Here is a 15,417-nt window from a genome sequence, read left to right as displayed (position 1 = left end):
TTGTTGTCTTTTTCTAGCGCTACCTCTTGCGCACGCGGGGGGAGGGGGATGTTATTTCATGTGTGGCAGGGTGGCAGTGGGAATGGATGAAGGCAGCATGTATGAATATGTACATGTGTATGTATGTATATGTATGTATATGTTGAAATGTATAGATATGTATATGTGCGTGTGTGGCCGTTTATGTATATACGTGCATATGTGGGTGGGTCGGGCCATTCTTTCATCTGTTTTCTTGCACTACCTCGCCAACGCAGGAGACAGCGACTAAGTATAATAAATGTAAATAGTAAAATCTGTGTCCTACAGTGGAATATGGGATAATATATGATAAAGACATCGGCTGATAGGGAGATTAAAGAGGAAATGTAGGGTAAGGTACCTAGTGTTTGCCTTTAAGGAAGTCTGTAATGAATATTAACAAAGAGGAAGGTGGGGGTGTTTGAGAAAGATTGATATGGTTAAAAGGTGAAGTGAAAGTGGGGAAGATTGGTGAAATGGTAAATTACTAGATATTTTTTCCCCTATCCCTGGGGATAGGGGAAAAAGAATACTTTCCAAGTATTCCCTACCTGTCGTAGAAGGCAACTAAAAAGGGGAGGGAGTTGGGGGGCTGGAAATCCTCCCCTTCCATTTTTAGTTTTCCAAAAGAAGGAACATAGAAGGGGCCAAGCGTTGATATTCCCTCTAAGGCTTGGACCTCTTTTCTTTATTCTACTTCATTAACCCGGGAAAAGGCAAATATGTATGTATGAATAATTTTTACTTTTTAAATGTATATAGACTATGCTTTGTGGAGATAGGGAAGCATGGTGTCATGGCAAAATTATCAAGGTATATTTTTAAAAAATCTTTTCTCTTGTTCATCTGATACCTAAAGTGAAATTTGGATGGAAGATGCATCTGGTAATTTCCCAAGCACCAACTTTTTTTTTTTTTTTTTCAACAAGAAAAAGAACAAGCACAGGAGTGTGATGATTTTGTTGTTGAAAATGCTAGTAGGATCACCATTATGACAGCATTGAATATATTAAAGTATATGAAAGGTATATGGGAAAATTTGGGGGGAGATAAGAGTTAAAGTTTGCTAGGATAAAGGAGGTTATTAATTAGTACAGTAACAAAATAGTGTGTGTATGTGTGTTTTTAACCTAGTGATATATATTTCATGTTGAAGTACAGGAAAGAGAATAGGGTGACAAGATTTCGTATTGAGGTATGGAATACTGTATAGAAAGTCAAGGATGGAATTCTTATACGGTCTTGATTTGAAAAAATGAATGAAAAGGATAATTAAGAGCATAACTGTAGAGAGGAAGAATGACTTCACAGGATTGTGCAAGAATAAAGCTGCACAAACACCTCATGTGCCATCATGCTACTTTGTGAAAGATGGCACTTTGCTTAAAGGTGACTGCAGAGTTATCAGTCTTTCTATATCTCTTGATGCCTGTTCCCAACTGGAACTCGCTCAAAAGGGTGGCCACAGCAGCAGAGTGTTGCTGCTTAGTTGAGTTATGCAAATCATAAACATGTTTTGATGTTTTTGGCATTTCTTAAGTTTTCTCTTTTTGTTAGGTAAAGCACGTAGACACCACTGATGGGGCTGACAAGAGTGCAAACAGGAGACCTACATCAAGACCATCCAGGCCACCCAAATCTGTTAAAGCCAAAACTGAGAAGACAGAGGAAGGTAAAATTAGGGATGAAGCCCGCAAGAAAATGATGGAGGAAAGAAGGAAGGCCATGAAGGAAGCAATGAAGGCCAAAAGGGCAGAGGCTGAAGCAAGAAAGGCTGAACAGGATGGTGAAGATTCTGTGGAAATTTATGTTCCAGAATCCAAATGAGTGCTATGCATGTGATAAGACATTTCAAAATCCAAAGTTAATGTTTGTGATACATACATAAATAAATATCGGTAATGAAATTTAATAGAAGTGCTAATTCTGGTGGTTATTCTATGTTGGAGTGCTACATATGTTAGCTTTAACTGAGGAAGATTGTTAGGATCATGCAACAAGTTAAAGTTGACATGTTGATAGGTGATGGGTCCAGGAAATGTAATGGAGTCCAGGAAAACCAACATTTTGTGAATTCTAATTCAAAGAATTTTTTATGGTAAGGCACAATACTGAAATAAGATTGTCATAGTTGTAGACATTGTTATTAGGGGATGAAAACCCTTCGTCAGGTTAAGGCACAAAATTACAGTCAGTGAGATATGAATTTTAAGATTTCCTAATTCAGTGTGTTCAGATATTACTTCCAGCTTTTATGCCAAATTTCTGGTCTGCTTTTTAGTTTAGTATGCTCATAGAGCATGCTTGCTGTCCTATTCAGTTTCTGCTGTCACGTACACACACAGGTCAAGATTTTTTCTTTCAATATATCCTCCTGTACTGTATGAAAGCAATGTTTTTATTGGTTTCCAAAGTACGAGGTATATCTCTTGGACTGTGTTTTCTTATCAGTCAGGTCACTGTTAACTTGCAACTTTATTGTGGACTATGATAATAATGGTTTCTCATACGTCTGAATAATGTTACAAATTTGTCATGATTCTTTCTTTATACTACATATTGAAACTTTTGAGAAAACCTTTACATTTAGACTTCAGTGAATTACTAAGGGTTTAGATTGGGTAGTTGGTTGCACCCACTTTTTTATTGTAATCTCATTTCAGTAATGGTTTTGGCGAACAGCATACATACCACACATTCCTCAATTACCGTTGTGTTATAAACTGTATCATTAACAATACCTGTACCACTCTTTCACAGCTTCTTTTAATCTCATTTCTGCCATGTTTTTTCATGCCATAAATTCTCTTGAACTTTGCATAAAGGACCATTTGGTTAGACAGTCATAGTATAAATCTGGAAACTTTTACTTGTTCATAATGCTGTATTGCATATTAATAAAAAATCTTGTAATTTGCTCTCATGTTCTTAAGTGTCGAAAAGCATTTAAGACCTGTTTGTATAAAGTCAGGATATCTCTGCCGTGTGGATTATTGTTTACTTATATTGTGTATATTTTTGTATGTTGTATAACAAATTTAAGTGATGCATTTAAAAAAGCACTTCATTTTGTGTATAACCCAGCACTGAATTTTTAAACTAGGTTTTGTTCTGTAGCTTATTTCACATTCTAATATTCTTGAGCACAATTTTTTATTAAGCATTTATTGTATACTATATTTATCAACTATTTATTGTGGGCTTTAACTGTATGGTGATAGCATCAGAAACAGAAGAATGAGCCTTTGAGGAAAATGCCTTGCATGGTTCCTTCTTCTGTTCCTTTTTTGAAAAGTTATACAGGTGGGGAGGTTCTCCCCCCCCTTGTTCTTGTTCATTCATGAACCTGTGGCAATTCAACGTTGAAAGCCCCTAAGTTATATGAATGAGATATGTATATTTTTTCATACTTTCTCATCTTTTCACCTCAGCGAGGTAGATTGAGGAACAGACCACATAGAAAGTTTTTGCTTGGCTGATCCTGTTTCTCCCCTTTTAGAAACTGCTGTCATCCCTCTAGTTGCCTTCTATTACATAGAGGAGATACATGGGCATTATTCCTGAGATATATTTCCTTTTTAATTATATAACACCAAGACCCCCTTTATGGGGCTGCTACATCTTTAAGGCTGTGCTGCAATCATTTTTAGGGAATGGATAGATTCCTTTGGTGTGAGAAGTTTTTGTGGCTAACATTAATACAGCATTGCCAAAGGCAAATTTTACTTGTGGCCTAATGTCAAGCAGGCATAGTGTAGTAACACCTCTCTAGGGATATATATGTATGTGTATTTCTTATGTATTCAGGCCACTGCCTATCTCTTCATTGCTGCAAACACCAATTATGCAGATCCCACACTGAGGATATTGAATGCTAACTCTTTAGTTGTTCTTTGCCAACCCCACCTGAGGGACGTGGTCATCTTCCTGTTTGACCATGGGCAGGAATGTAAATTTATGCTTACCTTAAACTCTGCATGCGTGGTCATCCACTGTTATCAAAATGCAAATCAAACATAACAAAGCATGCAGAATAATCACTTGCTGCCCAGCAACCTAGGAAATTCATCACCTCCTAGTCCACTCATCTCAATATGCTCAACACTCCATTCTTTTCACCAGCACTACACCCTTCTCATCCAAACCATTCCAAAACTAACCACCATCCCCTAAATGCAGATAAAAATCTTTCCTCCTGCTTCACTTTTCAGCAACCTACATACACACACACACACATGCACTCACACACACACACATATATATATACACATGTACATGTATATATATGTTTATGGGCGTTTATATATATATATATATGTGTGTGTAATGAGTGGATGGGCCGTTCTTCGTGTGTTTTCCTGATGCTACCGCGCTGAAGTGGGGGTCAGCAATGCTGTTTCCTTTGGGGTGGGGTGGTGCCAGGAATGGTTTGATTGCAAATAAGTATGAATATGTATGTACATGTGTATATATGTATGTGTATGTTTATGTTATGTATGTGTATGCATGTTTGTTTATTGGTTGTTTAATTTGTTTATGGATGGGGTGGTTAGGGAGGTGAATGCAAGAGTTTTGGAGAGAGGGGCAAGTATGCAGTCTGTTGTGGATGAGAGGGCTTGGGAAGTGAGTCAGTTGTTGGTCACTGATGATACAGTGCTGGTGGCTGATTCGGGTGAGAAACTGCAGAAGTTGGTGACCGAGTTTGGTAAAGTGTGTGAAAGAAGAAAGACGAGTAAATGTGAATAAGAGCAAGGTTATTAGGTTCAGTAGGCTTGAGGGACAAGTTAATTGGGAGGGAAGTTTGAATGGAGAAAACTGGAGGATGTGAAGTGTTTTAGATATCTGGGAGTGGCCTTAGCAGCGGATGGAACCATGGAAGTGGAAGTGAGTCACAGGGTGGGGGGAGGGGGCGAAGGTTCTAGGAGTGTTGAAAAATGTGTGGAAGGCGAGAACATTATCTCAGAAAGCAAAAATGGGTATGTTTGAAGGAATAGTGGTTCCAACAAAGTTATATGGTTGTGGGGCTTGGGCGACAGATAGGGTTGTGCAGAGGAGGGTGGATGTGTTGGAAATGAGATGTTGGAGGACAATATGTGACGTGAGGTGGTTTAATCGAGAAAGTAATGAAAGGGTAAGAGTGATGTGTGGTAATAAAAAAAGTGTGTGGTTAGGAGAGCAGAAGAGGGTGTATTGAAATGGTTTGGTCACATGGAGAGAATGAGTGAGGAAAGATTGACAAAGAGGATATATGTGTCAGAGGTGGAGGGAACGAGGAGAAGTGGGAGACCAAATTGGATGTGGAAGGATTGAGTGAAAAAGATTTTGAGTGATCGGGGCCTGAACATGCAGGGGGGTGAAAGGCGTGCAAGGAGTAGAGTGAATTGGAACGATGTGGTATACTGGGGTCAATGTGCTGTCAATGGATTGAGTCAGGGCATGTGAAGTGTCTGGGGTAAACCATGGAAAGTTTTGTGGGGCCTGGATGTGGAAAGGGAGCTGTGGTTTCGGTGCATTACACATGATAGCTAGAGTCTAAGTGTGGACAAATGTGGCCTTTGTTGGCCTTTCCTAGCGCTACCTCACACGGGGGGAGGGGGGGGTGTCATTTCATGTGTGGCGGGGTGGTGGCAGGAATGGATGAAGGCTGCATGTGTATATGTTTATATCTGTGTACATATTTGTATGCATACGTTGAAATGTATAGGTATGTATATGTGCGTGTGTGGGCATTTATGTATATACATGTGTATGTGGGTGGGTTGGGTCATTCATCTGTTTCCTTGCGCTACCTCGCTAACGTGGGAGACATTATTCCTAGGGATAGGGAGAAAGCATATTTCCCAGTTATCTGTCCTGTATGTTGTAGAAGGCAACTAAGGGTAAGGAGCTGGGGGCTGGAAATCCTTCCCTCCTGTATTATTACTTTCCAAAAGAAAAAAACATAGGAAGGAGCTAAAGTAAGAACTTTCCTCCAAGAATCAATCATCTGTTCCTGATGCTATTTCATATTATAATGCAGGATATGGTGTCTAAGCATGAAGGAATATTATATATTTCTCCTGTCCTGGTTTGTCATTTCCCAAGTTAGTGAGGTAGCACCAGGAATGGACAAAGAAATGGCCTCATTCACTTGCATCCACTCTTTAGTTTTTATGCATAATGCATCAAAACCATAACCCCATCCACAACCGTGCCTCACGGACCTTTCTGTGGTTTCCCCACATTTCATCATATTCCCAGATTCAGCCCATTGTCAGCACATCATCCCCAGTATATCATATCATTTCAGTTTGGTCTATTCCAACACATCCACTCTCTTCTTTACATTTTTATCTAAGGCCCACACCTCAGATTCTTAGATCACTGACATGAATACTACTGTCAGACACCCATCTTTGCCCTTAAAGACAGTGACCTCTTTCCATACTTGGTGCACCTCGGCCCCCTGCCGTACCCCTCACCTACCCAGTGGCTTGCTCCAACTCCCATGGTTCCATTCTTTGCAGAATCCTCTCATAGGTATCCAAAACACTCCACTTCCTCCAAGTTCACACCATTCACACTCCATAGAACATCTATTTTCTTTTTTTTTTTTTCCTCTGTTATTAAGCCTTGCTTTTATTCACATTTAATCACAACTTTCTCCAATCACACAAACTCAAACACCATCTTCTGCAGATTCTCACTCTCTTCTGCTAACTAGAAACAGCTCATAATTAACCCCCTCCCAACACACTCCATATCTGCATCAGTTAGAAGTATTAGGTAGGAACATTAGCTAGGATCCTCTAAAAACATTTTGTGCTGGAGTTGCTTTTGCCAGGGGCTTGGTATGGGTGAGGCAGTAAAGGCAAAGAGGTCACCGGTTATGGAGACTTTTAATTGTGGCCACCCCCTTGTGGGAGTTCCCAAGGGAACAGGAGTCAGAAACTTAAATAGATAGCTTCTCTTTCTCCAAGACACCTGCATTGACATCCCTCACCATCCTATCTGTAAACTAGTAAAGGGGAGGGTGAAGGTGGGTTTGTGGTATCATTGTGGCCATTTTATAAGTATATACATATTTTCCGTATTTGTTAGCCATTTCCTGCATGTGCAAGTTTAAGCCAGGAAGTTAAAGAATGTAGCTGATGTGTATAATGCACTGAAATAGAACCCCTGTACCCAAAGTTAAGCCCCACAGACCTTTTCATGGTTTTCCTTGGCTACTTCATGTGCCTTGGTTCAGCCCATTGACAACATGTCAGCTCATTTATATCATGTTGCTCCAGTTCACTGCATCCTTTATACCCTCCTGCATGTTCAGGCCTCAAGCACTGAAAACCTTTTCCACTCCATCTTTTAATCTCCAGTTCAGTCTTCCCCTTCATGCCCCCTCCACTTTTTTGACACACACACACATCCTCTTTCTTGTCTTCACTCATTCTCTTCATATATCCAGACTATTTCATTTCTTTACACCTCTCAACCATACTTTTCTTATTACCACAGCTCCCTCTTATTCTGTACAGTTAATCCACTCCCTGCCTGTGGTTCCTCTTATTCTGTACAGTTAATCCACTCCCTGCCTATGGTTACAATGTGACTGAAAAGTCACCTTTAGCTAGGGTGCATCATTGTTGATTAAAGGGTTTACAGTCTCGTTGAAGAACTTCTCACTCCAAAGGAGTCCCCCATTTTCTTGCTACAGGAGCCTTTTCAGAGAATGGGGTCCTGGGTTAACTAAAAAGAAAAAAAAAAAATTCTTGCCCCAGTGAGATTGTGATGGGTGCAGCAAACCAATGGCTTCACCATCTCAAATCCACCTGGGTTGTCATATGTAACACACTGAGAGCCTTCCCCCATCCACAATTTAGCTCTGTAGACTAATTTGTTTACCCCTAACCACTTTAAATGCCCAGGTTTAGCCCATTAACATCACATTTAATACTACACTCATTTGTTTTATCTCGTGCATGTCACTTTTTTAACACCTGTTTGCTGCTCCCTGCAGCGAGGTAGCATCAGGATACTTATGATAACCTTAGAGGAAAAATTTGTTTGGCATCTTAATTCTTTTGGAAAGGAGTAATACAGGAGTAGAGAGGGTTTGAAGCCTTCCTAACCACACCCCTCTAGTCGCCTTTAACACCATGCTGGAGATACATGGGTAGCATTCTTTCTTCCCTGTCCTCAAAGATATGTCTGTATAAAGCTTTAGAACAATAACAGGGGCTCAATTATACCTTGCTGCTGGTAGAATTGCATACTTCCCCCCCTCAGGATTGGAGACAAAATAATGGATAAAACTCGCTGATAAATTCAGATTTCTTTAAATGGATAATTTGCAAGACTGTACCTCAAATTTATGAATGCATTTAGCTGGCCCATAACTTGATGTTAATGACAAATAGTTGGTTATAGCAGATTGTTACTAATGTTAGAGGAAATTTTTACGAATGACGAATGTGCCTTGTATCTGCTTCCCATCTGAATATATAATTAAACTTTTCCTTTTCATTAAACATCAGTTTTGTTCTACACAATAAGTTCGTTGATATGGGCAGTACTTGTGTAATTAGGCAGCTGTTGATGTTAAAACTTTTATATACCAAAATGTTAACTTTTTATTAAGCATATGAAAATAATTAATTGTTTGTGTATAAAATGTCAGTGAACTGTGAGATTAAATAAATTCAAAACTTTTTGTTGTATTAATCCATTCAGGGAATTTTACAAGACTAAATGAAATAAGAGCTTTATTTATGCATTTTTTACATGTTCATAGAGTAGTGGCCAGTGTTACATTTAGAAGGTTCAGAACCTCCAATTTGACTTGAAAAATCTTGAAATTTACCAAGGGCAGAATCAAGGACTATTGTGGGACATTAACAACATAATTATCATATGACATGCCTCTTCTCCAGTCTTTTTGTATACCTGGTAAGTTGCATGGGAGGGTACTGACTGACAGGGTGAAGGCATGTACAGAGCAGCAGATTGGGAAGGAGCAGTGTGGTTCCAGATGGGTTTGCTTTAAAGAATGACAAATATTTGGAAAATGGTGTATTATACCCTGTTCAGTCACCTCTGATAGCTGGAGTCAAGAAATGTTTGAATGAAGGACACTCTTTGGTTAATGCAACACTGAGAAGCTTGGTAAATCTACAGTGAGTTTAACTGGAATCATTTCCAAAGCTAAGGCAGCAAAACTTTACCATTATAAAGGAAACAAAGTTGATTATAAATAACAAAACACATTTGAAGTAAATGAGGGCATGTAGGTGTTTTCAGTCAACAAGGTTATGCGTTTTGTCTCAACGCAATGGTGCCAACTCCAACTCTTACTGTAAATGTTGGTGAGCTGCCAGTTTTCATTATTCTGTAGATAATTATTACATGCCAGTTTGCATAAATCATGGGAACATTTTAAAAAAACATTCACACCAGTGAATAAAAATATGACCTTTTCCTTCTAGCAGCTATAGTTTTTGAGATAATGCACTTATCAAGAAGTGTACCTCTCATGAGCATAGCTCCAAGCTGAGCTTAAAATATTGTGTGCACTCCTATACATGGCAACAAATATAGGTCAAGCCCAATGGGTCATTCAACCAAAATGACAGCAGGATACAATCGCCCTCGTCTTGCAGATATCATACCACAATCACTGATGGCTAATGTGTGGATCTTAAGATGGTGACTTTTCTCCTGGGTTGGCAATACCCCTGCTTTACCTGTCTGTAGGATAGTAGAGCTAAGGACGAGCACTGGGTGAGAAAACAATGGCCTCCGAGAGGAAACATGGTGGTTGGAGAAAAGAATGTAATCGCAAAACCCTTGGTTGACAGATGTCATTTTACTACCAATGCATATCAAAATAGGTTTAACGAAAGTTTGTGAAAGCTTTGAAAAAACGAAGGGGACTGCTTTGACTACATATGGAGAAAACAATGGCCTCAGAGAGAAAACATTGTGGTTGGAGAAAAGAATGCAACTGCAGAACCCTTGGTTGACAGATAATTTTACTACCAATGCACATCAAAATAGGTTTAATGAAACAGTTTGTGAAGGCTTTGAAGAAAGAATGGGACTGCCTTGGCTACATATGCAGGAAATTTCCAGCGCTGAGCATGGAGAAGCTGAAGGCAAGTATTTTCAACGGGCCACAAATCGGGAACTCGTGAAAATATTCGTTGAACTTTGGTTGTAAGAAATTTTCTTTGGGAACCATAAAAAATTAACACCAAAGTGCATTACCTCCACAGCTGCTTGGATCATTACCCAGACAACCTTGGTGACGTAACCGAGGAACAGGGTGAACGATTCCACCAAGATTTAAGAACCATGGAAAAAAGATACTGGGGACATTGGGATACCCATATGATGGCAGATTACTGGACCATTCAATGTGATTGTCCTGGGGCAGCTCACTGCAAGAATTTTTGAAATGTGACATGTCAGTAAAACAACAGTGTATCAATATACAACTTTCTAAGCTTGTTTCACCATTATCTGACTCTATGAATGCAATTTAATCATACACAAATTTTACTTTTATAAAGCCATTTTCTCTTAGCAATTTGGGGTATATCATATCTCAATAATCAGAGCTGATAGAGAAAAACTGATGGCATATTTAGAATCAGCAACCAAAATTTACCTAAAATAAAGGTCTAATATCTCGGGAACCAAATTCTATGTAACCCTGTGGTATTTTTTTTGTAAATTATTTGTCTGGCCAAATTCGAAATTAGTTCAAAGGGCTTACAAATGCATACGCACATATACATATGTTAGTTCGTATGACTGGGTGGTGACAGGAATGGATGACGGCTGCAAGTATGAATATGTACATGTTGAAATGCATATGTGCGTGTATAGGTGTTTATGTATATAAATGTGTATGTGGGTGGGTTGGGCCATTCCTCGTCTGTTTCCTTGTGCTACCTCACTGACATGGGAGATGGCCATTTAAATAAAAAAAATAATAAAACGTACATATTCGTGCTTGCCTTCATCCATTCCTGTCGCTACTCCGCCCCACAGGAAAAGAGCATCGCTATCCCGCTTCACTGAGGTAGCACCAGGAATACAAACAAAAGGGCCACTTACACCTGCATCAAAATAAGAAACAAACAGTAAGGGTGTAAGTATTGTTCAGTGGCGATTTTATTTTCTTGCCATAGCACTGGAAACACTGCCAGGATTAGATTTGCCTAAAAGATTATCTTCACTGTGCAAAGTGATAAATTATGAATTGCTTATATTTGTAAATCTTTATTAACTTTCACACACTAAACTTGAGGATATGGTAATTGTGAAATGATAGGATACATGCACTTTTATCTACCCCATGTAAATGCATATCAAGTCCAAGATAGTAGATAAATAGGTAAAAATAATACTAACTGATGAACTTAAATTATTCTTACTACTGAAAACATTCAGCATTTAATAAGCAGATACAGTGGAATGATTACAGTGAGAGAGGCTTGGCCACTAAGCCTCATCAAATAAGCTTACTAACTAGACTGACATCAAGTTAACATAAGCTTCCACTGAATACACCTCTGGAAATAAAAAAAAAACGTTACCTTTAACATCCCACTTACCCTTCAGTTTTTTTGTCAAACAATCTCTTTCCATTACATCAAGAAAAAGACTTTCCACTGATCAAATTCATATACTGGATGAAATGTATTTTCTCAATTTGATTAAAGAACATATGAATGACATTTCACAAACAAATGTTGAAACAGAGAAAGACAAAGCTTGATGTTCTAGATTAAAGACATGTAGTCTTAAGAAAATCAAAAACTTCAATATGAAGTCAAGATCTATGCTAAGCAGAAGGTGTGATTATTTACAAATATTAATAATGCTTTCTATGCTGCACCAAATTGGTATTACATTCATCCTTGAAAATCTGGGCTTTTTATCTAAGTTCAGAACTCAAGAACTACAATTAGTATGGAGAGGGGGGCACAGTGTATCACCAGATTCCTCAGAACATCATAGTCCAAGGTAAAAAATAAAATTAGGAAGTGCTGTATCAGCAAAGGCAGTTGCCTACAGGTGCTGACAATGGGTTCGAGAGGCAACAAACCCTTAATCACCCTATCCTAATTCATAACTTTCAACATATGAATTAAATGTAAATTTGAGATAATTTTTTTTTTCAAGCAAACTCACTTTTGTCTACCAAACTGTTCATCTTTAGATCTAGAGCCAATATTATGATACCCACGTACAAAACAAAAACAAAGCATTTGTGAAGAGATGGGTGACTAAGAATCTGACCGTGTCATGTGTACAGCATGCTCTTCCTGATCATCAATGGAAGCTTAATGATCATATCCTAAGTGCAATTCTTACCTGTCAGCTAACACATTTCTTCAAGGTTTACCTCACAAGAGCAGTCCTAAACATGATGGAAAATTAAATCCTAAACAGTAATTAATCAACATCCATGGGTTCTGTGGGGTTATCTGAGGGCTGTTGTTGCTCTTCTGCCTTTGGACCATTGGGCTGCTCCCCTGATGCCTTATCGTCTTCATCTTTCTTCTCTGTAGGGGGAGGTTCTTCAGCCTGCAATAAATATTTCATTCACAGGATGTGTGTATTTTAAGATGAGAAAACTTATCATATTATGACCATAATTTCTCGAGGGATAAAAAATAAAAAAATAGTAAGGCATGTGTACGTGTAGGAAGAGAGGAAAGTGATTGGTTCTCAGTGAATGTAGGTTTGCAGCAGGGGTGTGTGATGTCTCCATCATTGTTTATTTTGTTTATGGATGGGGTTGTTAGCGAGGTGAATGCAAGAGTTTTGGAAAGAGGGGCAAGTATGCACTCTGTTGTGGATGAGAGAGCTTGGGAAGTGAGTCAGTTGTTGTTCGCTGATGATACAGCACTGGTGGCTGATTCATGTGAGAAACTGCAGAAGCTGGTGGCTGAGTTTGGTAAAGTGTGTGAAAGAAGAAAGTTAAGAGTAAATGTGAATAAGAGCAAGGTTATTAGGTACAGTAGGGTTGAGGGTCAAGTCAATTGGGAGGTACGTTTGAATGGAGAAAAACTGGAGGAAGTAAAGTGTTTTAGATATCTGAGAGTGTATCTGGCAGCGGATGGAACTATGGAAGCAGAAGTGAATCATAGGGTGGGGGGAGGGGGCGAAAATTCTGGGAGCCTTGAAGAATGTTTGGAAGTCGAGAACATTATCTACGAAAGCAAAAATGGGTATGTTTGAAGGAATAGGGGTTCCAACAATGTTGTATGGTTGCGAGGCATGGGCTATGGATAGAGTTGTGCGCAGGAGGGTGGATGTGCTGGAAATGTGGTGTTTGAGGACAATATGTGGTGTGAGGTGGTTTGATCGAGTAAGTAATGAAAGGGTAAGAGAGATGTGTGGAAATAAACAGTGTGTGGTTGAGAGAGCAGAAGAGGGTGTTTTGAAATGGTCTGGTCACATGGAGAGAATGAGTGAGGAAAGATTGGCTAAGAGGATATATGAGTCAGAGGTGGAGGGAACGAGAAGTGGGAGACCAAATTGGAGGTGGAAAGATGAAGTGAAAAAGATTTTGAGTGATCAGGGCCTACACATGCAGGAAGGTGAAAGGCGTGCAAGGAATAGAGTGAATTGGAATGATGTGGTATACCGGGGTCGATGTGCTGTCAATGGATTGAACCAGGGCATATGAAGCGTCCGGGGTAAACCATGGAAAGTTCTGTGGGGCCTGGATGTGGAAAGGGAGCTGTGGTTTCGGTGCATTATTACATGACAGCTAGAGACTGAGTGTGAACGAATGGGGCCTTTGTTGTCTTTTCCTAGCACTACCTCGCACACGAAGGGGGAGGGGGTTGTTATTCCATGTGTGGCAGGGTGGCGATGGGAATAAATAAAGGCAGACTATGAATTATGTACACGTGTATATATGTATGTCTGTGTGTGTATATATATATGTGTAAATTGAGATGTATAGGTATGTATATTTGCGTGTGTGGACGTGTATGTATATACATGTGTATGTGGGTGGGTTGGGCCATTCTTTCGTCTGTTTCCTTGTGCTAACGCGGGAGACAGCAACAAAGCAAAATAATAATAATAAAAATAGTTCATTTGTATCATGTTCCTAACTGGTAAACGTTCATCATATTATTTCATCCCTAAAAAAAAAGAAAGGTGAAGGAAATGGGGGAACGATTCATTCAGGACTGTTAAGTGGAAGGGGTGAAGTCTGAGGTTAGTGAGAAGACAAAAGCATGATAAAAGGAGTTAGGGAATCCAATGGCAAGGGTAGACACAGTGATTTGAGGGTACAACAGGAAAACATGGAGTCTCTAATGTTAACGAAAATGAGGAAACCTCATCAAACTGTTTGCTGCAAAAAGAGGAATGAAGATTGGGAACATGTGGTTTTAAAAAGGAGTATACATGGACGATTTGGGACCAGTGAGCATTCTTCAATTCTGACTGAAGGATGGCAGTAGGTAAGTGTAAATGAACTTTGGTAGTGGAGGGTATCTAGGGAAGCAATGCCTAAATGAGAATGCCAAGTGGGGGGGGAAAGATAAAGTTAAAACACCAGTAAGAGACAAAAGGAAGGTTGGTATTTGCAGGAAAGGAGTGCAAATGATTAAAAGGTCAAGAGAGAGATACAATAACTGTAACGAGAGAGAGAGAGCAAGATGGTACATTTAGGATGAGGTGCACAACAGACAGATGTCATGATAAGTGTCACAGTGAAAAGAATGATCATGAAAACCTTACATGATGCCGACCAGTTAGTAGGACTGTTCAAAAATTTTATGATTCAAGGCGAGGTGTTAAAAACAAGCAAAATGCATTCTTAGTGGTTTTTTATAATGAAAAGTATCCCTGGGGAGAGGGGAGAAAGAATACTTCCCATGTATTCCCTGCGTGTCGTAGAAGGCGACTAAAGGGGGCGGGGGACTGGAAACCTTCCCGTCATTGTATTTATATTTCTAAAAGGGGAAACAGAAGGAGTCAAGTGGGAAACGCTCATCCTCCTCGAAGGCTCAGATTGGAATGTCTGAATGTGATGGATGTAACCAAGATGAGAATAAAAAGACAATAGGATAAAAATGAATGTTCAATCTACTTAAGTTCATGTGCGTCAAATACAACAGGAAAGTTATATCGCTAAGTGTTATCTGATTGAATGTTTGTTTTTAAGAATCTGAGTGAGAAATACTGGGAAAGAGAAGGATCTCCATTGGGCATATATAGATCTAAATGAAAGTATATCACTAGGTCCAAAGAGAAGCCTACTAAAAGGTACTGCAAATATATGGTGTGAAAAGAAAATTAATAAATGCAGAGAAGTTTTTCAAAGCGTGTGCAAGCAGGAAAAGAAAAGGCGAATGGCTCCCACAAAAGGTGAGTCTAAATCAAAGA

General features: G+C 39.2%; 2 protein-coding genes across 3 annotated transcripts in view; one reads left to right on the top strand and one right to left on the bottom strand.

Moving 5' to 3' along the window:
- Window positions 1-8,705, top strand: part of LOC139746926 (uncharacterized) — a 210,077-nt gene extending 201,372 nt beyond the window's left edge. Inside the window, 1 exon segment of the mRNA XM_071658611.1 lies at window positions 1,579-8,705. Within this exon segment, the coding sequence (XP_071514712.1) occupies window positions 1,579-1,848 (270 nt within the window). The 3' untranslated portion in view covers window positions 1,849-8,705.
- A 2,559-nt stretch (window positions 8,706-11,264) lies between these two features.
- Window positions 11,265-15,417, bottom strand: part of Hsp110 (heat shock protein 70Cb) — an 87,954-nt gene continuing 83,801 nt past the window's right edge. For both annotated transcript variants that reach the window (XM_071658612.1, XM_071658613.1), the window contains one exon: window positions 11,265-12,591. In XM_071658612.1, coding sequence (XP_071514713.1) covers window positions 12,460-12,591 — 132 coding nt within the window. In that variant the 3' untranslated portion in view covers window positions 11,265-12,459. The remainder of the gene's footprint in view (window positions 12,592-15,417) is intronic.

Source organism: Panulirus ornatus, chromosome 66 (genome assembly GCF_036320965.1).
Source record: "Panulirus ornatus isolate Po-2019 chromosome 66, ASM3632096v1, whole genome shotgun sequence".
NCBI lineage: Eukaryota > Metazoa > Arthropoda > Malacostraca > Decapoda > Palinuridae > Panulirus > Panulirus ornatus.
This window is presented reverse-complemented; position numbering and strand designations above follow the sequence as displayed.